At 57.4% G+C, this 26,333-nt stretch overlaps 3 protein-coding genes across 4 annotated transcripts in view; 1 reads left to right on the plus strand and 2 right to left on the minus strand.

Annotated features, from left to right (window-relative positions):
- The window catches only part of CFAP157 (cilia and flagella associated protein 157), a 40,731-nt gene extending 35,647 nt beyond the window's left edge, over positions 1-5,084 (plus strand). Inside the window, exon 10 of the mRNA XM_076052042.1 lies at positions 4,680-5,084. Within this exon, the coding sequence (XP_075908157.1) occupies positions 4,680-4,706 (27 nt within the window). The 3' untranslated portion in view covers positions 4,707-5,084. The remainder of the gene's footprint in view (positions 1-4,679) is intronic.
- On the minus strand, positions 4,982-16,782 carry TRMT5 (tRNA methyltransferase 5). Of its 2 annotated transcripts, none has more exons than XM_032974200.2 (6): positions 16,676-16,782; positions 8,650-9,416; positions 7,966-8,090; positions 7,269-7,508; positions 5,972-6,797; positions 4,982-5,451 (listed from the first exon to the last, which is right to left on the minus strand). In XM_032974200.2, the coding sequence occupies exons 1-6, from the start codon at positions 16,687-16,689 to the stop codon at positions 5,303-5,305; spliced, it is 2,121 nt and encodes a 706-aa protein (XP_032830091.2). In that variant the 5' UTR covers positions 16,690-16,782; the 3' UTR covers positions 4,982-5,302. The 2 variants fall into 2 exon arrangements, with proteins under 2 accessions (XP_032830091.2, XP_075908007.1); XM_076051892.1 differs by lacking the exon at positions 16,676-16,782 and adding an exon at positions 14,301-15,267.
- A 1,942-nt stretch (positions 16,783-18,724) lies between these two features.
- SRBD1 (S1 RNA binding domain 1) overlaps positions 18,725-26,333 on the minus strand; it is a 66,820-nt gene continuing 59,211 nt past the window's right edge. Inside the window, exon 23 of the mRNA XM_076051893.1 lies at positions 18,725-20,864. Within this exon, the coding sequence (XP_075908008.1) occupies positions 20,740-20,864 (125 nt within the window). The 3' untranslated portion in view covers positions 18,725-20,739. The remainder of the gene's footprint in view (positions 20,865-26,333) is intronic.

Here is a 26,333-nt window from a genome sequence, read left to right on the forward strand (position 1 = left end):
GCACCTGGTCTGGAGTGATTGGAGGGCATGGGCCAGATCAGCTCAATAACAACGGTAGGAGGCTGCTAGATTTTTGTGCAGCCCATGGGCTTGTAATTACCAACACGCTGTTCCGGCATCGGCGCATCCACACAACATCATGGATGCATGCCGGGTCCAAGCAAGAACATCTGCTGGACTACATAGTGACGGACCAGCGAATGCGAGCCCATGTCCTTGACACCAGGACCTACCGTGGAGCTGATCTGCCCTCTGACCATCGACTAGTCATCTGTAAGATGCGCCTGCCATTCTTCCACTCCGGTGGTGGGTGTACACCCAGGACCCCATTCCAACCTAAAGTGGCCTGGTCTCAGTTATCTGATGAAAGTTGCAAGCGAGAATTTCATCATCGCTTGCGGCTGGGATTGGCATCGTCCCCGACTCCTCCTGATGTGGAGGGTAAATGGGCGAGGTTTAGGACTGTGACTCATGCAGCTGCAATGGCTGCTCTGGGTACGCGGTCCAGACCTCCCCAGACACCCTGGATGACAGAGGAGTTGTTCAGGATGGTTGAGAAAAAGCGACAGGCCCACTGTCATCGGCTACAGAATCCCACGTCAGAGAATGAGGAGGTTTACCGCAGCCTTCGCTCGGAGGTTCGGAGAGCCGTGAGGCGCTGCAAGGATGGGTGGTGGTCGCGGGTTGCTGAGGAGATGGAGTCTGCCTCAGTGGCCCGTGATCACAAATCTCTATTTAACTCCATCAAAAAAGTAACCTGCAGCGCCACACCTATTACCATCATTAGGGGAAAAAACGGTGATCCAATTTCCGACCCCCAGGAACAGGTTCGCAGATTTGCTGAGCATTTCTGTGAGGTCCTGGGGGAGGGAAAATCCCTCAGCCAGGAAAACATCGTGGCACAAAGTGAGGATGACCCTGCTGAGGCTGCGGTGCCTCAAATATTGGATGAAGTCACCCCCTGTGAGTGGCTGGCTGAGGTGCCATCTGCTGAGGAAGTATTGAAGGCGATCCGTCTGAGACCAGGAAAGGCAGCGGGCAGAGATGATCTCCCAAGCGAAATGCTGAGGGAGGGTGGCGTTTGTGCACAGACTGCCCTATATGACATCATAACAACAGTCTGGACCACTGGACGGGTTCCGCAGGATTGGAAGGATGCCCTGGTGGTCCCCCTTTTTAAGAAGGGGGACCGCACAGACTGTAACAACTACAGGGGCATCTCACTCCTCAGTGTGCCGGGAAAGGTCCTGGCAAGGATTATTCAGCATCGCCTTGCCAGGCACGCTGAGGAGAGGCTTGCGGAGCCCCAATGCGGTTTCAGGAAAGGGCGGTCCTGCACAGATGCCATATTTTCTGTCCGTCTGCTACAGCAGAGGTGTAGGGAATTCCAACAAGACCTACATCTCTGCTTTATTGACCTGGTCAAGGCCTATGATACCATAAGTAGGCCTGGGCTCTGGGTCGTTCTTTGTGCTTTTGGAGTACCTGACCCTCTGCTCACGATCATTAAGGACCTTCATGATGGTGAGCGGGCCCGGGTAAAACTACGTGGCCGGGAGTCAGAGCCATTCCCTGTACACCTTGGGGTGCGACAGGGATGTCCTCTGGCTCCCACATTATTTAACATCTATTTTGACCACGTAGTTCGTGAAGCCTTCAATAGCTGTACCGGGGGAATCTCCATATGGTACAGATATAATGGGAGGCTAATCGATGCCCGGGTGCGGTCAAGGGATGGCTCCCTATTGCTCAACCACGTTATGTATGCTGATGATTTGGTAATAGCTGCTCAGTCAGAGGAGGAGTTGGAGACGCTGCTGTTGAGACTGGAGCGTGCCACTAAGAGGTGGGGCCTTACCATCAGCCCCACCAAAACTAAGCACCTGCCTGGGTATTTTGTACCATCGGACACTCCACCCCCACAACTCCCAATCGGTGATGGGGCAGTTGTGGAGAGAGTGGAGAGTTTCCCATACCTGGGCAGTGTGCTTATGACTGGCTCCAGTTTAACAGCAGAGGTCTCACTCCGAATCAGTCGAGCGGCAATATCTTTTCATCGGTTGCGTAACGCTGTGTGGAAGCTACCTGGTCTGTCGCTCCGCACTAAGCTTCAGGTCTTCTCGGCCACGGTCATTCCCTCCCTTCTCTACGCTTGCGAAACGTGGACCCCCCTAATGGAACATCTTCGCCGGTTAGAAACATTTAGGCTGGCCTGCCTACGATCCATCCTGGGTTTAACCAGACTGGATTGTGTGAGGAGCTCACAAATCCTTGAAAGATCTGGGCAGGGTCCCATCGGTGAGCTCCTCCGGCAGGCAAGGCTGCTATGGCTGGGTCATGTAGCCCGCATGCCCAGCCACCGCATGCCGAAACAGTTTTTGTTTGGCCGGATTGAGGGGGCTAAGCGGGCGCGGCACGGGCTAGAGAAGAGATGGAGTGATGTGGTACAGGAGGACGTGGAGCTGAGTGGACTTGCCGATGACTGGTTCCAGCGGTGTCAAGATCGGCCTCTGTGGAGGAGGCTCGTGAAGGATGCTACTGGGCAGTTGGAGGCAGTCGCCCTCCAACAACAACGGAGGGCGGAGGAGCGACGCTCACAACAACGAGCGGGGCGCCGGGTGGCTAAAGCACAGCAGGTTGGCACAGTAGGGGGCACAGGTGGTGCATCAGCCAGTCATCTCAGTCAGTCGACCCGTGGCACCTGGGTCTGCCCCGTGACCTCCTGCCAGCGGGCGTTCGACACTTCACGTGGCCTCAGGGTGCACATAGCCTGGCACAAGCGTCGTGGTGACGTCACCGCCACTTAATGGCGAATGGCGGTTGTTGTTGTTGTTGTGTGTGTGTGTCTGTGTGTGTGTGTCTGTGTGTGTGTCTCTGTGTGTCTGTGTGTGTGTGTCTGTGTGTGTGTCTGTGTGTGTCTGTGTGTGTGTCTGTGTGTGTGTGTGTGTCTGTGTGTGTGTCTGTGTGTGTGTGTGTTGTACCGTTCCGGCCTTCATAGGTGCTCGCTAACAGCACTTGCCCCTACAGTCTGTTAAGGCTATATGGGGGATCTTTATCTTTGTCTGTGTGTGTGTGTCTGTGTGTGTGTGTGTCTGTGTGTGTGTGTGTCTGTGTGTGTGTGTGTCTGTGTCTGTGCACCCAGCCTGGCACCGCCACCTCGCGGTGGATGGTGGCTGTTGTGGTACGAGTGTCTCTCTGCGGGTGTCTCCGTGTCTCTGTGTCACCGTGTCTTTCTTTGCGAGTGTCTCTGTGGGTGTCTCCGTGTCTGTGTTGGTGTTCCCGTGTCTCTGTGGGTGTCTATGGGTGTCTCCACGTCTCTGTGTCTCTCAATGGGTGTCTCCGTTTCTCTGTGTCTCTGTGTCTCCGTGTATCTGTGAGTGTCTCTGCGAGTGTCTCCATATCTCTGCGAGTGTCTATGGGTGTCTCCGTGTCCCTGCGGGTGTCTCCGTGTCTCTGTGGGTGTCTTTGCGAATGTCTCCGTGTCTCTGTGTCTCCATGTCTCCATGTCTCCATGTCTCCCCATGTGTCTCCATGTCTCCATGTGTCTCCATGTCTCTCCATGTGTCTCCATGTCTCTCCATGTCTCCATGTGTCTCCATGTGTCTCCATGTCTCCCCATGTGTCTCCATGTCTCCGAGTGTCTCTGAGTGTCTCCATGTGTCTCCATGTCTCTCCATGTGTCTCTGAGTGTCTCCATGTGTCTCCATGTCTCTCCATGTCTCCATGTGTCTCCATGTGTCTCCATGTCTCCCCATGTGTCTCCATGTCTCCATGTGTCTCCATGTCTCTCCATGTGTCTCCATGTCCCTCCATGTGTCTCCATGTGTCTCCGTGTCTCTCCGTGTGTCTCTGAGTGTCTCTATGTGTCTCCATGTCTCTCCATGTGTCTCTGAGTGTCTCCATGTCTCCATGTGTCTCCATGTGTCTCCATGTCTCCATGTGTCTCCATGTGTCTCCATGTGTCTCCATGTCTCCATGTGTCTCCATGTGTCTCTTAGTGTCTCCATGTGTCTCCATGTCTCTCCATGTCTCCCCATGTGTCTCCATGTCTCCGAGTGTCTCTGAGTGTCTCCATGTGTCTCCATGTGTCTCCATGTGTCTCTGAGTGTCTCCATGTCTCTCCATGTCCCCCCATGTGTCTCCATGTCTCTCCATGTCTCCATGTCTCCATGTGTCTCCATGTGTCTCCCCGTGTCTCCATGTGTCTCCATGTCTCCATGTGTCTCCATGTGTCTCCATGTCTCTCCATGTGTCTCCATGTGTCTCCATGTGTCTCCATGTCTCCATGTGTCTCCATGTGTCTCCATGTCTCTCCATGTCTCTCCATGTCCCCCCATGTGTCTCCATGTCTCCATGTGTCTCTGAGTGTCTCCATATCTCCATGTGTCTCCATGTCTCTCCATGTGTCTGCATGTCTCTCCATGTCTCTCCATGTGTCTCTGAGTGTCTCTGAGTGTCTCCATGTCTCTCCATGTGTCTCTGAGTGTCTCTGAGTGTCTCTGAGTGTCTCCATGTCTCTCCATGTGTCTCTGAGTGTCTCTGAGTGTCTCTGAGTGTCTCCATGTGTCTCCATGTGTCTCCATGTGTCTCTGAGTGTCTCTGAGTGTCTCTGAGTGTCTCCATGTGTCTCCATGTCTCTGAGTGTCTCCAAGCCGTGCTCTCGTGCCGCCCCTCCCCAGGCCGTGCTCCACGGCAACGCCGCGTGAAGGCGCCCAACCCCCAACCCAGCCACAGCCACAGCTCAAGCCGGGCCGACATGGACACAGAGGGGGTAGGAGGGGGTAGGAGGAGAGGGGTCACTCAGGGAGAGCACACACAGGGATCAAGGTCACTCAGAGAGGTGAAAGTTCACTCACAGGGGCCTCGCTGGGATGCGCGGGAGGAGTCGTCGTGGTGGTCGTCAATGCTGTGTCTGGGTGCGGGGTCGCGGCGGGGTCGCGGCGGGGTCGCGGCGGGGTCAAGTGACGCGTGCGAGGGCTGGGAAATTCTCTCCGGCTTTATTGTCCCCCCGAGGTGCACGACGCTCCCGTCATCCGTCCCGTTTCAGCAAAAAATAAAAGCAGACGCTTTAATAAATGACCCGAGAGGCCGAGTGGACGTCCGTGACCCCTCCTGCCGAATCCCAGCGGCTGCACCGCCCCCCGCAGTGACTCAGAAACCGGGCGTCTCGCCCACACGATCGCCGTGACACCACCCCCCCCCCCCCATCTCCGTGCGACCCACCAACCCCCGGGGTGCCCAACGAACAACGACAAGGTGACCTCCCCCCCTAACTTCCCGCCCTACCCCCACCGCCTCCGAGTCACGCGGAGGTCGTGACCCCGCCGGGACCCCCCGGACTCCCGTCGTCGACCGTCCTCGCTCGCTTGGGGGGCGGCCCCCCGTCCCGCCGCTCTTCGCCGCCGTCCGCGGCGACGGCGTCTCTGCCCCCCTCCTCGCCGCGCGCCCCCCCTGCCGGGGAGAGACAGCGCGGACGTCAGCTGGCGCCTGGGGACCGAGCCGTCGCCGTGACGACGGCTCGCGTCCGTGAACGTCGTCGGCGCGAGCCGAGGCCACCGCGTGTCGTCGGCGTCGCGGTCCGCACACTCGCGGGTCCCAACCTGACACCGCAAGCGACTTAAAGTTGAGTTCCTGCACACGGCAACCACCGCCTCCGTCCCCCCCCTCTCCCGGCAGCGGAGGGATAGCCCGGGCGACTACGTACGGTGCGACGGAAGTTCAACGTCCACACCCTGGGCCCTCCCGTCGACGAGATTCCTATCCTAGCCCGGTTGCGTAACGTCGCAGCGACAGCCCTCGATCCCCCCCAGCCCCGGCGCGAGCGCCACTTTGGCGCGGGGAAGTCAACAGTGGCTGTGTTGGGGACGGCCTCGCCCCAGCCCCAACCCCCTTTAGCCCCCCGCCACGGCAACGCGGAACGTCCACCGACGGGCACGGGGCTGCGAGCGGCAGAGCCGGCCGGCGCCATCACCTGCGAGCTCCCGAGGCGCCGCCAGCGCCGTCGCCGCCGCCGCCTCCTCCTCCTCTTCCCGCCGCCCGTGGCCCGGCGCGGCGGCCGCCGGCGTCGCCGCCCTCTCCCCGGCCAGCAAGGCGGCGGGCAGCGCGAAGCTGAAGCGCATCATCTCCTTGCCGGGCGCCACGTTGCGCACGTGGTGCAGGCCGCCGGCGGGCAGCGCGGCGCCGCCCAGCGCCGCCTCGGCGCGGGCCCGCACGTCGGCGGCCGGGTCGGGCGAGCGCGAGAACGCGTACAGGTGCACCGTGGGGCCGCGGTGCGACGCCGCCAGCGCCGCCGCCGCCGCCGCGCCGCCGCCGCCCTCGTCCGCCAGCAGCCCCGGGAACTCCGACAGGAAGTCGAGCGCCAGCGCCGGCAGGTTCATGGTGATGTGGATGGCCGGCGGGGCGCCAACGTCGCCGATAGCGAGACTCTTACCGTCGCCGGTAACACCGCTGGCACTCGCGCTACCAACGCCGACACCATCGATGCCGTCACTCACGCCATCGCCGCCGACGCCGGCACCGCCGTCGCCAGCGCCGTCGCCAGCGCCGACCCCAGCGACATTGACACCGTCGCCACTGACACCGTCGCCACTGACACCATCACCACCGATGCCACCGCCGCCGCCGCCGCCGTCCACTGCTAGGGCGGCGCGGCCCAGCTGCAGCAGCAGGTCCCTGACGGGCCCGCGGATGAATGCGCGCCCGTCCATGTTGTATACACGCGGGGCAGGAATGGCGCCCTCGGGCTCTGCCGCGGCGCCACCGGCGCCTGTCCCGGCCGTCACGTCAACGCCGGGCACCTTCGCCGCGAGCGGGCGTCGGCCGGAGACAAAAAGGGTCGGAATCAGAATGTTTCATTTGTCCTGAAGAAATCCCCACGAGCCACGAATTATACAGAGCAGCGGCAGCAGCGGCGGCGGCAGGACGGGACGAGGTAAGCGACCTGCCCGGCAGCGCTCGGCATGGACCGTAACAACGCCCCCTCCGTGACCTCCGTGACCTCCCCGCCGGGGCTCTCGGCATCAACGCCGCGGTGGCCCTCACCCACCGGAGAGACGTCCCATCCCGGGGTGGTGGGGGGGGGGGGATACTCGGGGGCGAAACGTTCACAAACAAAATTGGGAATGTGAAAACGGGCACGGGGCTCCGGGCACCGGTGGCCGTAAACGGCGTCGGCGGACAACGGCGCGCGAATGTCGCCGCCCGTCTCGGCACGGAGAGACGGCGCTGCCGCCGGCGAGAGAGATGGCGGCGCTGCCGCCGGTGCCCACCTTGTTGATGAGGAGGTTGCGCAGCAGCCAGCGCGCCGCGTGGGGGTTCAGGTCGTTGGCGAGGACGCGGCAGCCACGGCGCGCCGCCGGTACGGCGAAGGGGCCGGCGCCGGCGAACACGTCGAGCAGCACGTCGGCGCGGCGTAGGCGCGAGACCACGCGAGCGTGCTCCGTGCCCAGGCGCGGGTTCCAGTAGACCTGAGCAAAGTCCAGCTCGAAGGTCCGCCCGTTCTCCCTCACCTGGGCGGGGGCGGAGGGCGCAGGAGAGAGGTCGCACGCGCAGTGCAGGCGCACGCAGTGCAACAACGAACGAGAACCGGGGATCGTGTCGCTGTGTTCGGAGAGCCGCGCGCTAACCGTTGCACCATCGCTCCCCACGCACACTCTCGCAACGGCCGCCATTCGCCACTTTGCGCCGGGGACGTCGGCACGGCGCTTGCGCCAGGCTACGAGCACTTTGAGGTGACGTGGAGTGTCGAAGGCTCGTTGGCAGGTCACGGGACAGACCCAGCAGGTGCCAACGGGTTGACCGAGCAGCGGAGATGACCGGCAGATGCGCCGCTCCGTGCCCCCTCCGCTGTGCCAACTCGCCGCGTTTGAACCGCCCCGGCGCTCCGTTCATTGTTGCGAGCGTCGCTCCTCGCGCACGCACACGACCGCGCGCCCGACGAGTTTTTCCCCACCCATCCCCCCGTGCCTGAGTGACGAGGTTGCCATCCCCCGCGAGGACCTCCATGTGGAAGTTGCGGAAGGTGGAGTCAATGATGTCCACCTTGTTCACCACCGTCGTCACGCCTGGGTTCTTGTCGATGATCACCTGACCTGCGCACATACACAGTCAGAGACAAAGATCCCCGGTGTAGCCTTAACAGACTGCTGGGGCAAGTGATGTTAGCGAGCACCTACGAAGGTCGGCACGGCACACGAGAGGGTGATTGACCAGCACCACGTCCGGCCGCCTTTGTCTCCCCAGTGGCGATGTTTACGCACCGCACCAGGTACTCATTTGAGGCCGAGTCGACCCAGGGGAAGGCCCAGGACCGGTTAAGATAATCGTCGCCGGTGTTGGCCGTGAGCGTGAATCGGCACTCGGGTCGCCGGGTTCGTAGCGGAGCGCGCCAACCACTACCCACACACAGACAAAGATTCCCCGTGTAGCCTCAACAGACTGTTGGGGCAGTTGGTGTTAGCGAGTGAGTGAACCATCTCACGAGCGAACGGCCTAAGCGGCCGCCCGAACCGTTAGGCGAGCAACGTTTGCGAGTCGAGTGACTGCGGGGAGCCTAGCCAGCCGAGCCGAGTGAGCCGAGCCAGCCGAGCGGGCCGAGCCAGCCGAGCGGGCCGAGCCAGCCGAGCGGGCCAAGCTTCCGCCTGCGCTCACCAATGAGGTGGCGGTACGGCAGCTGGTGCTGGCGCAGGTTGACGTGGGCGATGTGGCCGAGGCGGCTGAAGGCCGCGGGCACCTCGCGGCCCTCGGGCAGCACGGCGCGCAGCACCTCCTCGGCGCGGAAGTTGTCGTAGGCCAGCTCCAGGGTGTAGGCCGCGGGCCGTGCCAGCGGTAGGCCGCAGGCACCCAGCGCCTCGCGCAGCGTGGGGCCCGGCTCCTCTCCCACGCTCGTCCTCGCCGGGTCCAGCAGGATGTACTTGAGGCCTTCGCCATCGCCACGCCGGTTCTCTTCGGCGCCGGCGCCGACGGCGGCGGCGCCGCCATCGTCGGCGCCGGCGTCATTGGCGGAGGCGGTGGCGTCGTCTGCATCGGATTTGCCGGTGCCGGCGGTGGCGTCGACAACGCCGGCGTCCACGACGCGCCTCACGCCGGGCCGGCGCAGGGAGAGGGCGCTGAGCAGTCGCATGAGGCGTGAGACGGCGGCGGCCGGCACCACGATGGCCGGCACGGTGACACGGCGCGAGAAGGCGGCGCGGTCCAGCGACGTCATGCCACGCACGGCGCGCGGCGGGGCAAAATGCCCGGCGCCTTCCGGGCAGCTGGCCCGGTTGTCGGCTTGCGTCATCGCTCCGACGGTGGCGGAGGAGGAGGTGCGGGCCGACGCCGGGCGGGTTGATGACGAGGAGGATGAGGAGGGAGGGTGGACGGCCACGTGGGTGGACCCGCGGGTGAGGAGGTGGTGGGCGCGGCTGCCGAGGGCTCTGGCGGGGGAGAGACGTGCGCCGAGCGGTTAGCGGACGCCGCTTCCTGCTACGATCTAGCATCGCCTCCCGGTCATTGTTATTGCTACTACTACTCCTACCGTGGTCGCTACCAATACTACCACTACTACTGCCGCGGTGGCTTTGAGCTTTTCACGCTTGATTGCTCCACCCGTGTTGAGGTCGATACCAGACCTGTTGTCTCATCCACCACCACCACACTGCAGGTCACAACCACACACTCGCCAACCCACTCATTCACCTACACACTCACCCACCTAATCACCCACCCACTCACCACAACGCAGGTCACAACAACACTCTCAAGACAAAGATCCCCCTACAGCATTAATAGACTGTTGGGGCTCGTTGTTGTGTGGGCCAGAACGGCACACAAGGGGGTGGGTGGCCAGCATCACGCCCGGCCGCCTTTGTCTCCCAAGTGACGATGTTTACATACTGCACCAGGTACTCATTTGAGGCTGAGTCGACCTAGGGAAGGTCCTGGACCGGTTAAGATGGTGTTGGCCGTCAGCGGGAATCGAAATCGGGTCGCTGTGTTCATAGCACAGGGCACTAACCGTTGCACTATCGCTCCCCACAACAAGATTCAACTCATATTTGCCACTAAGTAGTGGTGACATCACATTACTTGTGCTAGGCTATCTGCACTTTGAGGTGATGAAGTGTCGAAGGCTCACTGGCATGTCACGGAACACACCCAGGTGTCATAGGTTGACTGGCTGGGATAACGCAGATGCACCACCTGTGCCCCCCACTGTGACAACGTGCTGTGTTTTATCCGCCCGGCACTCCGCTCTGTAGCAGCATCCTTCACGAGCCTTCTCCAGAGGCCAATCTTGACGCCGTTGGTACCGGTCATTGGCAAGTCTATTCAGCTCCACATCCTCATGTATCGCATAAGCTCCATCTCTTTTCCAGCCCATGCTGCACCCGTTTAGCCCCTCTATCAGGCCAAACAGAAGCTGCTTGGGCATGCTGTGGCTGGGCATGCGGGCTACATGATCCAGCCAAGGCAGGCTCGCCTGCCGGAGGAGCTCACTGATATAACTGTGTTCAGATCTTTCAAGGATTTGTGAGCTCCACACAAAATCCAGCCTGGTTAAATACAGGATGGATCGTAGGCAGGCCAGCATGAATGTTTATAAATGGCGCATATGTTCCATTAGAGGGGTCCACGTTTCACAAGCATAGAGAAGGGGGGGCGGGGGGGTATGATTGTGACCCAAGAAACCAGAAGGTTTGTGTGGAGCGAAATACCAGGTAGCATCCACATCGCAGCGTTACAATGCAGCCGATGAAAAGAAAATGCTGCTCTACTGATTCGGAGACCTCATGCACACACCGCACTACAGGTCATGCCAACCAATCCCCAATACACTCCCCAAGCTCTAACAACAACAACCACCTCGCTCAATGCAAGACCCGGGTTCATAACCTCGAATCCATGACAACTCTGATAACTGTGCCGTTTCTTTCTGGTTGCTCGACGATTTGAACCCTTGGGCCCATTCATTGGCCAAGTCCCCCTCACTAAACCGTCACCACTGTCCGCGAGCTGCGACAATCCTCGTAGCACACACACGAGACGACTGATGTACAATTTGGACTTGTATACTTTAGTCATATGTACTTACACCGTGACTTGCTGACCTTTTCGCGATTTTGCACTCCGATCTGTATTAGAAATACAGATTCTGCCGAGTTGTAACTTGCTGACCACCCGCCCTTTCTGGACATCTGTGATAGAGCTTTACAGCTCACCAGATTCCTCCTCCGCCACTCTAAATACAGATCCTGATTTCATCGCACCATCTCTACGGGTGTCACGTCTCTCTTCGTGGCCGCAAACCGTCTCGACCAACTGGGCGAGTGTCCTCGAGTCCCCGTGCTCCTCTCCCTACCCACACAAAGATCCTGCCCCGTGCAGCCTCAACAGACTGCTGGGGCAAGTGCTGTGAGCCACTATGAAGGTCGGAACGGCACACGAGGGGGGATGGCCGGCACCACGCCCGGCCGCCTTTGTCTCTCCAGTAGCGATGTTTACACACCGCACCAGGTACTCATTTGAGGCTGAGTCGATCTAGGGGAGGCTCACGACCAGTTCAGATTAATCGTCACTGGTGTTGGCTGTGAGCGGGAATCGAACCCGGGTCGCCAGATTTGTAGTGCAGCGTAGCACTAACTGCCTCCACCACCCACTCCCCACACACTAACAGACACACTCATAGATACACACACCAACACACACTAACACACACACTCAGACACACACTAACAGACACACTCATAGGTACACACACCAACAACAACAACCGCCATTCGCCACTAAGTGGCGGTGACGTCACCACGACGCTTGTGCCAGGCTATGTGCACCCTGAGGCCACGTGAAGTGTCGAACGCCCGCTGGCAGGTCACGGGGCAGACCCAGGTGCCACGGGTCGACTGAGATGACTGGCTGATGCACCGCCTGTGCCCCCTACTGTGCCAACCTGCTGTGCTTTAGCCACCCGGCGCTCCGCTCGTTGTTGTGAGCGTCGCTCCTCCGCCCTCCGTTCTTGTTGGAGGGCGACTACCTCCAACTGCCCAGTAGCATCCTTCACGAGCCTCCTCCACAGAGGCCGATCTTGACACCGCTGGTACCAGTCATCGGCAAGTCCACTCAGCTCCACGTCCTCCTGTACCACATCACTCCATCTCTTCTCTAGCCCGTGCCACGCCCACTTAGCCCCCTCGATCTGGCCGAACAAAAGCTGTTTCGGCATGCGGTGGCTGGGCATGCGGGCTACATGACCAGTCATCGCAGCCTTGCCTGCCGGAGCTCACCGATGGGACATTGCCTAGATCTTTTTTGAAGGATTTGTGAGCTCCTCACACAATCCAGCCTGGTTAAACCCAGGATGGATCGTAGGCAGGCTAGCCTAAATTGTTTCTAACCGGCGAAGATGTTCCATTAGGGGGTCCACGTTTCGCAAGTGTAGAGAAGGGAGGGAATGACCGTGGCCGAGAAGACCTGAAGCTTAGTGTGGAGCGACAGACCAGGTAGCTTCCACACAGCATTACGCAACCGATGAAAAGGTATTGCCACTCGACTGATTCAGAGTGAGACCTGTGCTGTTAAACTGGAGCCGGTCATAGCACACTGCCCAGGTATGGGGAACTCTCCACTCTCTCCACAACTGCCCCATCATTGATTGGGAGTTGTGGGGGTGGAGTGTCTGATGGTACAAAATACCCAGGCAGGTGCTTAGTTTTGGTGGGGCTGATGGTAAGGCCCCACCTCTTAGTGGCACGCTCCAGTCTCAGCAGCAGCATCTCCCAACTCCTCCTCTGAATGAGCAGCTATTACCAAATCATCGGCATACATAACGTGGTTGAGCAATAGGGAACCATCCCTTGACCGCACCCAGGCAACGATCAGCCTCCCATTATATCTGTACAAAATGGAGATTCCCCCGGTACAGCTATTGAAGGCTTCACGAACTACGTGGTCAAAATAGATGTTAAATAATGTGGGAGCCAGAGAACATTCCTGTCGCACCGCAAGGTGTACAGGGAATGGCTCTGACTCCCGGCCACGTAGTTTTACCCGGGCCCGCTCACCATCATGAAGGGCCTTAATGATCGTGAGCAGAGGGTAAGGGACTCCAAAAGCACGAAGAACAACCCAGAGCCCAGGCCGACTGATGGTATCATAGGCCTTGACCAGGTCAATAAAGCAGAGGCGTAGGTCTTGTTGGAATTCCCTACACCTCTGCTGTAGCAGACGGACAGAAAATATGGCATCTGTGCAGGACCGCCCTTTCCTGAAACCGCATTGGGGCTCCGCAAGCCTCTCCTCAGTGTGCCTGGCAAGGCGATGTTGAATAATCATTGCCAGGACCTTTCCCGGCACACTTGAGGAGTGAGATGCCCCTGTAGTTCTTACAGTCTGTGCGGTCCCCCTTCTTAAAGAGAGGGACCACCAGGGCATCCTTCCAATCCTGCGGAACCCATCCAGTGGTTCACACTGTTGTTATGATGTCATATAGGGCAGTCTGTGCACAAACGCCTCCCTCCCTCAGCATTTTGCTTGGGAGATCATCTCTACCCGGTGCCTTTCCTGGTCTCAGACTCCGGATCGCCCTCAGTACTTCCTCAACAGATGGCACCTCAGTCACCCACTTCTTCCAATATTTGAGGTGACTTCTTCCAATATTTGAGGCACTGCAGCCTCAGCAGGGTCATCCCCACTTTGTGCCACGATGTTTTCCTGGCTGAGGGATTTCCCCTCCACCAGGACCTCACAGAAATGCTCAGCAAATCTGCAAACCTGTTCCTGGGGGTTGGAGATTGGATCACCGTTTTTTCCCCTAATGATGGTAATAGGTGTGGCACTGCAGGTTACTTTTTTGATGGAGTTAAATAGAGATTTGTGATCGCAGGCCACTGAGGCAGACTCCATCTACTCAGCAACCCGCGACCACCACCCATCCTTGCAGTGCCTCACGGCTCTCCGAACCTCCGAGCGAAAGCTGCGGTAAGCCTCCTCATTCTCTTACGTGGGATTCTGTAGTCGATGACAGTGGGCCTGTCACTTTTTCTCAACCATCCTGAACACCTCCTCTGTCAGCCAGGGTCTCTGGGGAGGTCTGGACCGCGTACCCAAAGCAGCCATTGCAGCTGCATGAGTCACAGTCTTAAACCACGCCCATTTACCCTCGACATTAGGAGTGGGGGATGATGCCAACCCCAGCCGCACGCGATGATGAAATTCTCACTTGCAACTTTCATCAGATAACTGAGACCAGGCCACTTTAGGTTGGAATGGGGTCCTGAGTGTACACCCACCACCGGAGTGGAAGAATGGCAGGGGCATCTTACAGATGACAAGCCGATGGTCAGAGGGCCGATCAGCTCCACGGTAGGTCCTGGTGTCAAGGACATGGGCTCGCATCCGCTGGTCCGTCACTATGTAGTCCAGCAGATGTTCTTGCTTGGACCCGGCATGCATTCATGTGTGGATGCGCCGATGCCGGAACAGCGTGTTAGTAATTGCAAGCCCATGGGCTGCACATACATACCAACACACACTAACAGACAAACACACAAACACACACACTAACAGACAAAAAAACAAAGCTCCCCCATATAGCCTTAACAAACTGTAGGGGCAAGTGCTGTTAGCGAGCACCTATTAAGGCCGGAACGGTACACGAGGGGGTGGGTGGCCAGCACCACGCCCGACCGCCTTTGTCTCCCTAGTGCCAATGTTTACACACCGCACCAGGTACTTATTTGAGGCTGAGTCGACCTAGGGGAGGCCCGGGACCGGTTCAGATAATCGTCACTGGTGTTGGCCGTGAGCGGGAATCGAACCCGGGTCGCCAGGTTCATAGCGCAGCGCGCTAACCGCTACACTATCGCTCCAACACACACACTAACACACACCAACACACACACTAGCAGACACACCAACACACACACCAACACACACACTAACAGACACACACCAACACACACACTAACAGACACACACACTAACAGACACACACACTAACAGACACACACACTAACAGACACTCACACACACACTAACAGACACACACTAACAGACACACACACTAACAGACACTCACACACACACTAACAGACACACACACTAACAGACACACAGGTTCCCCATGTAGGCCCAAGTGCTGTTTGCGAGCACCATGGAAGGAGGACTGGCGCACACGGCAGCAGCACGACGAGATGGCTGCGTGTGGCCAGCACCACGCCACTCAATGCCTACACCCGGCACAGGGTCCACTCAGACGCCACGTGCGGTGCGGGGATCGGAGGGGAACCAAGACCGAGAATTGAGGGGTGGAGGGGCCGAGGGGAGGGGCGGAATCTCGCAGCAACCTCCGCTGTGGAGTTGCCGCGCCCCGTGTCTCCCCCCCCCACTCCCCCCACGTCTCCCCCCACTCCACGTCTCCCCCCCCGTCTCCCCCCCCACTCTCCCCACTCTCCCCACGTCTCTCCCCACTCTCTCGACGTCTCCCCCCACGTCTCCCCCCCACTCTCCCCGTCTCCCCCCACTCTCTCCCCCCACTCTCCCCACGTCTCTCCCCCCACTCTCTCCCCCCACGTCTCCCCCCCCCCCCCACTCTCTCCACGTCTCTCCCCCCAAGTCTCCCCCCACTCTCTCCACGTCTCCCCCCCCCACTCTCTCCACGTCTCCCCCCCCCACTCTCCACGTCTCCCCCCACGTCTCCCCCCCACTCTCTCCACGTCTCTCCCCCCACTCTCTCCACGTCTCTCCCCCCACTCTCCCCCTACTCTCTCCCCCCACTCTCTCCCCCCACGTCTCTCCCCCCACTCTCCCCACGTCTCCCCCCACTCTCTCCCCCCACGTCTCTCCCCACTCTCTCCCCCCACGTCTCCCCGCCCCACTGTCTCCACGTCTCTCCCCCCACTCTCCCCCCACTCTCTCCACGTCTCCCCCCCACTCTCTCCCCACTCTCCCCCCACTCTCTCCCCACTCTCTCCACGTCTCCCCCCCACTCTCTCCACGTCGCCCCCCACTCTCTCCCCACTCTCCCCCCACTCCCCCCACGTCTCTCCCCACTCTCTCTCCCCACGTCTCCCCCCACTCTCTCCCCACTCTCCCCACGTCTCCCCCCACTCTTTCTCCCCACTCTCCCCACGTCTCCCCCCACTCTCTATCCCCACTCTCTCTCCCCACGTCTCCCCCCACTCTCTCTCCCCACTCTCCCCACTCTCTCTCCCCACGTCTCCCCCCACTCTCTCTCCCCACGTCTCCCCCCACTCTCTCTCCCCACGTCTCTCCCCACGTCTCTCCCCACTCTCCCCACGTCTCCCCCCCACTCTCTCCACGTCTCCCCCCACTCTCTCCACGTCTCTCCCCACGTCTCCCCCCACTCTCTCTCCCCACTCTCCCCACGTCTCCCCCCACTCTCTCTCCCCACTCTCTCCACGTCTCCCCCCACTTTCTCCCCACTCTCCCCACTCTCTCCACGCCTCTCCCCACGTCTCTCCCCACTCTCCCCCCACTCTCTCCCCACGTCTCCCCCCACGTCTCCCCCCACGTCTCCCCCCACTCTCTCCACGTCTCCCCCCACTCTCTCCACGTCTCCCCCCACTCTCTCCACACTCTCCCCACGTCTCTCCCCACTCTCTCTCCCCACTCTCCCCACGTCTCCCCCCACTCTCTTCCAAGCGGGCTTCGAGGCGCCGCGCGCTCCGCTGCCTACCTCAGTGACGTCATCTGAGCGAATGCCACAACTTCCGGTCCCGTCGGCACTTGCGAGAGATGGGGGGGGTCTGTTTTCCGGTGACGTCATCAGCACATTCTGGGGTTGCGATGGGGGGGTGGGTTGATGACGTCATCGTGACGACATTTGACGTAGAGAAGCGTTTGGAGGCAATTACGTCATCAGTGGTGCATCTTCACTCTTGAAGAAAACGATTGAGATTGTAACGCTCTGCTACTGGACACTTGTGAAAAAGAGCTTCATAGCTCATCGGATTCCTCCGGTCTCAATATAGATTCAAATTTGAGCAAACTGCCCAAGCTCTGCGTTACCCTCCTAAGATGTTTTCAGCCAATTAGTGCTTACGTGGAGGAAAACCCACGTCCAGTTTGCAATGAAAGTCCAGTTTACCATGAAATTTCAGTTTACCGTGGAAGTCGTTTACCATCGGAGTCCAGATTACCATGAATATTTAAGTTTACCATGGAAGTCCAGTTTAACGTAAAAGACAAGTTTACCATGGGAGTCCAGTTTACTATGAAAGTCAAGTTTACCATGGAAGTCCAGTTTATCATCGGAGTCCAGTTTATCATCGGAGTCCAGATTACCATCAAAGTCCGGTTTACCATGGGGGTCCATTTACCATAAAAATCCAGTTTACCATGAATGTATAATTTACCATGGGAGTCCAGTTTACCGTGGGAGTCCAGTTCACCATGAAAGTCCAGTTCACCATGGGAGTCCAGTTCACCATGGGAGTCCAGTTCACCATGGGAGTCCAGTTTACCATGGGAGTCCAGTTCACCATGGGAGTCCAGTTCACCATGGGAGTCCAGTTCACCACGAAAGTCCAGTTCACCACGAAAGTCCAGTTCACCATGGGAGTCCAGTTCACCACGAAAGTCCAGTTCACCATGAAAGTCCAGTTTACCATGGGAGTCCAGTTCACCATGAAAGTCCAGTTTACCATGAAAGTCCAGTTCACCATGGGAGTCCAGTTTACCATGAAAGTCCAGTTCACCATGAAAGTCCAGTTCACCATAGGAGCCCACTTTACCATGAAAGTCCAGTTTACCATGAAAGTCCAGTTCACCATGGGAGTCCAGTTTACCATGGGAGTCCAGTTTACCATGAAAGTCCAGTTTACCATGAAAGTCCAGTTCACCATGGGAGTCCAGTTTACCATGAAAGTCCAGTTTACCATGAAAGTCCAGTTCACCATGGGAGTCCAGTTTACCATGGGAGTCCAGTTTACCATGAAAGTCCAGTTCACCATGGGAGTCCAGTTTACCATGGGAGTCCAGTTTACCATGAAAGTCCAGTTTACCATGAAAGTCCAGTTCACCATGGGAGTCCAGTTTACCATGAAAGTCCAGTTCACCACGAAAGTCCAGTTTACCATGAAAGTCCAGTTCACCATGGAATTCCAGTTTACCATGAAAGTCCAGTTTACCATGAAAGTCCAGTTCACCACGAAAGTCCAGTTTACCATGAAAGTCCAGTTCACCATGGAATTCCAGTTTACCATGAAAGTCCAGTTCACCATGAAAGTCCAGTTCACCATGAAAGTCCAGTTTACCATGAAAGTCCAGTTTACCATGAAAGTCCAGTTCACCATTGGCAACCTGCAGTTCCGAGGCTGCTGCATGCGGCGCGCTGAGCAGCTCTGTGGGTTATTTATTTATTAAGCCGCCACCGCCACCACCGTCTCCGTCTCGCACTCACAGGCGCAGCATGGCGGCTCAAGGCTTATCGAGTCGTTGACGTCTCCCCCCTTGCTGTTGCCTTGGCTGCTGAGCCCTGCGCCGGCTGTACCCCACCGAGCGACGGCCCACAAAGCAGCTTCCTGCCGCTCCACACCGAGGCCTCGCTGGCCCTGCTCCTGCTTACAGCCCTGCGGGGCGCAGTGGGAAGGGGGGGGGGAGGTGGGCCGAGTGGCTCCCCCCAACCAGTGCTTGAACTCTCGACCCTTCCCGTCGTGATCCGCCCACTCCATCGCCCGACCCCTGGGGACAGAGCGACGACCAACAGGCGGAGCACGCCGCACGGTGAACAACGCAACGGATAAACTTTATTGAACGAAACAATGTCCGGGTGGCCCCCTCTCGCCCTCAACGGCCTGTTGACAGTTCTCCCGAGCCCGTGGTGGAAATTACACGTTCCTGTGGTGGGTGGCGTGTGGACCGTCACGTTGAGCCTTTTTGTGGATTTGGGAGGCGTTCATCCAGCCGTGGATTGAGCGTGGCGACGGCGGCGGGGTTGGTGGCGGCAACAATCACGGCAAGAAGGGCCTGGGTTCGATCCCGGGTGGGGCGCCTCTGCGTGGTGGTTATTCTCACAAATCGGTTTATACTCTGCGTGTGTTCCTCCGGGTGCCCGCGTGCCACAGAGAGCACGTGGCAGGAACCTCCTGAGAACGAGTCCTGATACTCGGCGAGGCTGAGTGGACGAGCGGAGTCGTCGTCATGGCGATGACGAGTGAGTGGGGCTGGGTGAGCGGAGTCGTCGTCGTCATGGCGATGATGATGACGAGTGAGTGGGGCTGGGTGAGCGGAGTCATCGTCGTCGTGGCGATGACAAGTGAGTGGGGCTGGGTGAGCGGAGTCGTCGTCATGGCGATGACGAGTGAGTGGGGCTGGGTGAGCGGAGTCGTCGTCATGGCGATGACGAGTGAGTGGGGCTGGGTGAGCGGAGTCGTCGTCATGGCGATGACGAGTGAGTGGAGCTGGGTGAGCGGAGTCATCGTCGTCATGGCGATGACGAGTGAGTGGAGCTGGGTGAGCGGAGTCGTCGTCATGGCGATGACGAGTGGGGCTGGGTGAGCGGAGTCGTCGTCATGGCGATGACGAGTGAGTGGGGCTGGGTGAGCGGAGTCGTCGTCATGGCGATGACGAGTGAGTGGGGCTGGGTGAGCGGAGTCGTCGTCATGGCGATGACGAGTGGAGCTGGGTGAGCGGAGTCGTCGTCATGGCGATGACGAGTGGGGCTGGGTGAGCGGAGTCGTCGTCATGGCGATGACGAGTGAGTGGGGCTGGGTGAGCGGAGTCGTCGTCATGGCGATGACGAGTGAGTGGGGCTGGGTGAGCGGAGTCGTCGTCGTCATGGCGATGATGCGGGGGGGGGGGGGGGGGGAGGACCGCGTGTGCTGGCGTCTCGCGCAGTACGTAGTTTATGACTTTGGAGGAGGATGATGGGTTCGAGTTGAATGAGGGGTGAGCGACGGGTGAGTTGAGTGTGGGGTGAGTTGAGTGTGGGGTGAGTTGAGTGTGGGGTGAGTTGAGTGTGGGGTGAGTTGAGTGTGGGGTGAGTGGAGTGTGTGGTGAGTTGAGTGTGGGGTGAGTTGAGTGTGGGGTGAGTTGAGTGTGGGGTGAGTTGAGTGTGGGGTGAGTTGAGTGTGGGGTGAGTTGAGTGTGGGGTGAGTGGAGTGTGGGGTGAGTTGAGTGTGGGGTGAGTTGAGTGTGGGGTGAGTTGAGTGCGGGGTGAGTTGAGTGTGTGGTGAGTTGAGTGTGGGGTGAGTTGAGTGTGGGGTGAGTTGAGTGCGGGGTGAGTTGAGTGTGTGGTGAGTTGAGTGTGGGGTGAGTTGAGTGTGGGGTGAGTGGAGTGTGGGGTGAGTTGAGTGTGGGGTGAGTTGAGTGTGGGGTGAGTTGAGTGTGGGGTGAGTTGAGTGTGGGGTGAGTGGAGTGTGGGGTGAGTTGAGTGTGGGGTGAGTTGAGTGTGTGGCAAGTTGAGTGTGGGGTGAGTTGAGTGTGGGGTGAGTGGAGTGTGGGGTGAGTTGAGTGTGTGGTGAGTTGAGTGTGGGGTGAGTTGAGTGTGGGGTGAGTGGAGTGTGTGGTGAGTGGAGTGTGGGGTGAGTGGAGTGCGGGGTGAGTGGAGTGCGACCTGGAATTGACTGTGACTTTACCGAATAAAACCAAAGAGTATGGATCCTTGCAGTCACGAGAGCTTCAAATCTAGAAGTGCGAGTCAGATTGAATGTCATTGCTGAGAATGTGGCTGGTGCGTTTGGTGAGGCGAGTGAGACTGGTGGCGTGAGAGGTGAGCGGCGTCCCCGGTGAGCGTGGCGCTCACAGCATGCGCTCAAGTGCCAGGGTGATCCGGTTGCGTGCCAGCTCCATGTGGTGGACCCGGACCTCCACGCGGTCGCCGGGGCCCAGCAGGAAGCTACTGCGGCGGTCAGCACCCCCCTGACCTGCCAGACGACAACAGCACCCCACACGACTCAGCACGACATACTCACCACACCACCCTCACCACACTCACCACGACATACTCACCACACCACCCTCACCACACTCACCACGACATACTCACCCCACACCACCCTCACCACACTCACCACGACATACTCACCCCACACCACCCTCACCATACTCACCACGACATACTCACCACACCACCCTCACCATACTCACCACGACATACTCACCACACCACCCTCACCACACTCACCACGACATACTCACCCCACACCACCCTCACCATACTCACCACGACATACTCACCACACCACCCTCACCATACTCACCACGACATACTCACCACACCACCCTCACCCTGCCACAATCACTACACCACCCTCACCACACTCACCACGACATACTCACCACACCACCCTCACCATACTCACCCTGCCACAATCACCACACCACCCTCACCACACTCACCACGACATACTCACCACACCACCCTCACCACACTCACCACGACATACTCACCACACAACCCTCACCATACTCGACATGCCACACTCACCACAACATCCTCACCAAACTTGCCATGCCACAATCACCACACCAACCTCACCATCTTGGGCTCTCCTGTGGTGAGATCTCCTTGGCCTGGTCTACAGGAGGTCGTGGGGTCGATCCCATCCCTGACGCCTGCTGCTGCTGCTGCTGTATATGTGTAGAGTTGCGTCTCTCTCTCTCTCCCCCCGTCGTCGTGTCGATTTTTGTCCGGATCCCTCCGGTTTGCCCCTCCACAGTTAGAATCGACGTCATGGGATGAGATGATTTCCGCTGCTGTAAAATTTGCCCACGATTATAAGCCACTTCGTTGGGCTATCATTTGTAATGGCCAGTTCGCTTCTGAATAAAGAGCGTACACATCTCAATGGGGCCATAACTGGTGTAAAATGATCTTCTTCGGCTGATGTAGATGCAGAGACGACAATAACAACTACCACACCGTCATATTCAGGTGGTTAAGCCAGCAGAGAGCCGCGTCAGCAGGAGCAGTAGCGGAGAAGTGCATCATCGCTGTGATGATGTCTCCTCCTTAATATTTGTGGATCGGGGCATTGCCCATAGACTAACACTGCACAAAGATGGACTCACATTGCCCATAGACTAACACTGCACAAAGATGGACTCATATTGCCCACAGACTAACACTGCACAAAGATGGACTCACATTGCCCACAGACTAACACTGCACAAAGATGGACTCACATTGCCCATAGACTACCAATGCACAAAGATGGACTCACATTGCCCATAGACTAACACTGCACAAAGATGGACTCACATTGCCCATAGACTAACACTGCACAAAGATGGACTCACATTGCCCACAGACTAACACTGCACAAAGAAGGACTCACATTGCCCACAGACTAACACTGCACAAAGATGGACTCACATTGCCCATAGACTACCAATGCACAAAGATGGACTCACATTGCCCATAGACTAACACTGCACAAAGATGGACTCACATTGCCCATAGACTAACACTGCACAAAGATGGACTCACATTGCCCACAGACTAACACTGCACAAAGATGGACTCACATTGCCCATAGACTAACACTGCACAAAGATGGACTCACATTGCCCACAGACTAACACTGCACAAAGATGGACTCACATTGCCCACAGACTAACACTGCACAAAGATGGACTCACATTGCCCATAGACTAACACTGCACAAAGATGGACTCACATTGCCCACAGACTAACACTGCACAAAGATGGACTCACATTGCCCACAGACAAACATTGCACAAAGATGGCCTCACATTGCCCATAGACTAACACTGCACAAAGATGGACTCACATTGCCCACAGACTAACACTGCACAAAGATGGACTCACATTGCCCACAGACTATCACTGCACAAAGATGGACTCACATTGCCCATAGACTAACACTGCACAAAGATGGACTCACATTGCCCACAGACTAACAATGCACAAAGATGGACTCACATTACCCATAGACTAACACTGCACAAAGATGGACTCACATTGCCCACAGACTAACACTGCACAAAGATGGACTCACATTGCCCATAGACTAACACTGCACAAAGATGGACTCACATTGCCCACAGACTAACACTGCACAAAGATGGACTCACATTGCCCATAGACTAACACTGCACAAAGATGGACTCACATTGCCCATAGACTAACACTGCACAAAGATGGACTCACATTGCCCACAGACTAACACTGCACAAAGATGGACTCACATTGCCCACAGACTAACATTGCACAAAGATGGACTCACATTGCCCATAGACTAACACTGCACAAAGATGGACTCACATTGCCCATAGACTAACACTGCACAAAGATGGACTCACATTGCCCATAGACTAACACTGCACAAAGATGGACTCACATTGCCCATAGACTAACACTGCACAAAGATGGACTCACATTGCCCATAGACTAACACTGCACAAAGATGGACTCACATTGCCCACAGACTAACACTGCACAAAGATGGACTCACATTGCCCATAGACTAACACTGCACAAAGATGGACTCACATTGCCCACAGACTAACACTGCACAAGGATGGACTCACTTTGCCCATAGACTAACACTGCACAAAGATGGACTCACATTGCCCACAGACTAACACTGCACAAAGATGGACTCACATTGCCCACAGACTAACACTGCACAAAGATGGACTCACATTGCCCACAGACTAACACTGCACAAAGATGGACTCACATTGCCCACAGACTAACACTGCACATAGACTAACACTGCACAAAGATGGACTCACATTTCCCTCCCATTGCCTTCTTCTCGTTGTCGTACGGCTGATGTAGATGCAGAGACAACAACTACAATGTCACATTCAGGTTGTCAAGCCAGCAAGAGGAGTAGTGGAGTAGTAGTAGTAGTGCATCATCGCTGTGATGATGTCTCCTCCGTAGTGCTCATGGCTCAGGCATCATTTCGGCGTTACACTTTGTACGGTCTGGATGACCACAGTCACACATCTACTGCAGTGTGGACTTGTGCATCATCAGCTATCATCCGCCATGTACTACTGCTGCCATGGTTTGTGCAGTGGATGATTTTAGTATTAGTTTGATTCACGATTCCGTTCGAGGATCGGAGGGGGGCAAGGCATCGGCAAAGCCTCGCTGGCTCCGAGCCATCGTCACTGCCGCTCCACGACACAGAATCATCCGCGGCTGGATCTCTGCCATGCTGCTGCTGTCTCATCGTGAGTGAGACCACCCGGACTCTACTACCACTGTCTCATTGTGGGTGAGACCACCCGGACTCTACTACCACTGTCTCATCGTGAGTGAGACCACCCAGACTCTACTACCACTGTCTCATTGTGGGTGAGACCACCCGGACTCTACTACCACTGTCTCATCGTGAGTGAGACCACCCGGACTCTACTACCACTGTCTCATCGTGAGTGAGACCACCCGGACTCTACTACCACTGTCTCATGGTGGGTGAGACCACCCGGACTCTACTACCACTGTCTCATGGTGGGTGAGACCACCCGGACTCTACTACCACTGTCTCATCGTGGGTGAGACCACCCGGACTCTACTACCCTGTCTCATCGTGGGTGAGAGTACCCGTGTCACTACTACCACTGTCTCATGGTGGGTGAGACCACCCGGACTCTACTACCCTGTCTCATCGTGGGTGAGGCCACCCAGACTCTACTACCCTGTCTCATCGAAGGTGAGACCACCCAGACTCTACTACCACTGTCTCATCGTGAGTGAGAGCACCCAGACTCTACTACCACTGTCTCATCGTGGGTGAGACCACCCAGACTCTACTACCACTGTCTCATTGTGGGCGAGACCACCCAGACTCTACTATCACTGTCTCATCGTGAGTGAGACCACCCGGACTCTACTACCACTGTCTCATGGTGGGTGAGACCACCCGGACTCTACTACCCTGTCTCATCGTGAGAGTACCCGTGTCACTACTACCACTGTCTCATGGTGGGTGAGACCACCCAGACTATACTACCACTGTCTCATGGTGGGTGAGACCACCCGGACTCTACTACCCTGTGTCATGGTGAGTGAGACCACCCGTGTCACTACTACCACTGTCTCATGGTGGGTGAGACCACCCGGACTCTACTACCACTGTCTCATCGTGGGTGAGGCCACCCAGACTCTACTACCCTGTCTCATCGTGAGAGTACCCGTGTCACTACTACCACTGTCTCATGGTGGGTGAGAACACCCGGACTCTACTACCCTGTCTCATCGTGGGTGAGGCCACCCAGACTCTACTACCACTGTCTCATTGTGGGTGAGACCACCCGGACTCTACTACCACTGTCTCATTGTGGGTGAGACCACCCGGACTCTACTACCACTGTCTCATGGTGGGTGAGACCACCCAGACTCTACTACCACTGTCTCATGGTGGGTGAGACCACCCGGACTCTACTACCCTGTGTCATGGTGAGTGAGACCACCCGTGTCACTACTACCACTGTCTCATGGTGGGTGAGACCACCCAGACTATACTACCACTGTCTCATGGTGGGTGAGACCACCCGGACTCTACTACCCTGTGTCATGGTGAGTGAGACCACCCGTGTCACTACTACCACTGTCTCATGGTGGGTGAGACCACCCGGACTCTACTACCACTGTCTCATCGTGGGTGAGGCCACCCAGACTCTACTACCCTGTCTCATCGTGAGAGTACCCGTGTCACTACTACCACTGTCTCATGGTGGGTGAGACCACCCGGACTCTACTACCCTGTCTCATCGTGGGTGAGGCCACCCAGACTCTACTACCACTGTCTCATTGTGGGTGAGACCACCCGGACTCTACTACCACTGTCTCATTGTGGGTGAGACCACCCGGACTCTACTACCACTGTCTCATGGTGGGTGAGACCACCCAGACTCTACTACCACTGTCTCATGGTGGGTGAGACCACCCGGACTCTACTACCCTGTGTCATGGTGAGTGAGACCACCCGTGTCACTACTACCACTGTCTCATGGTGGGTGAGACCACCCGGACTCTACACTACCCTGTCTCATCGTGGGTGAGGCCACCCAGACTCTACTACCACTGTCTCATTGTGGGTGAGACCACCCGGACTCTACTACCACTGTCTCATGGTGGGTGAGACCACCCGGACTCTACTAAAATACAGCACCACATCTGCTGCATTAGACTCTTTGAATCAAATTTACAATAGCCTTGATAATAAGCAGTACTGTGCCTGTCTTTTTCTTGACCTGTCCAAAGCTTTTGATACATTTGACCACAACACCCTGCTTAGTAAACAAAGTTGCCTCGGTTTTTCCGAGAACACAGTACAATGGTTAAAAAATTACCTCTTTTCTCGCACCCAAACTGTATTCACAGATGGTTGGAGGTCAAACAGTGTTAAGAT

Source organism: Petromyzon marinus, chromosome 53 (genome assembly GCF_048934315.1).
Source record: "Petromyzon marinus isolate PM22_M1 ecotype Great Lakes invasive population chromosome 53, UKy_Petmar_22M1.pri1.0, whole genome shotgun sequence".
Lineage (NCBI taxonomy): Eukaryota > Metazoa > Chordata > Hyperoartia > Petromyzontiformes > Petromyzontidae > Petromyzon > Petromyzon marinus.

What these genes read in the sequence shown, in the direction of transcription:
- TRMT5 (XM_032974200.2), bottom strand. An exon ending in GCCGTACCGCCACCTCATTG is followed by an intron (nt 8,091 to 8,649) that starts GTGAGCGCAGGC and finishes GTATGTGCGCAG; the next exon opens with GTCAGGTGATCATCGACAAG. An exon ending in GGCGCCTCGGGAGCTCGCAG is followed by an intron (nt 5,452 to 5,971) that starts GTGATGGCGCCG and finishes TCTCCCCGGCAG; the next exon opens with GGGGGGCGCGCGGCGAGGAG.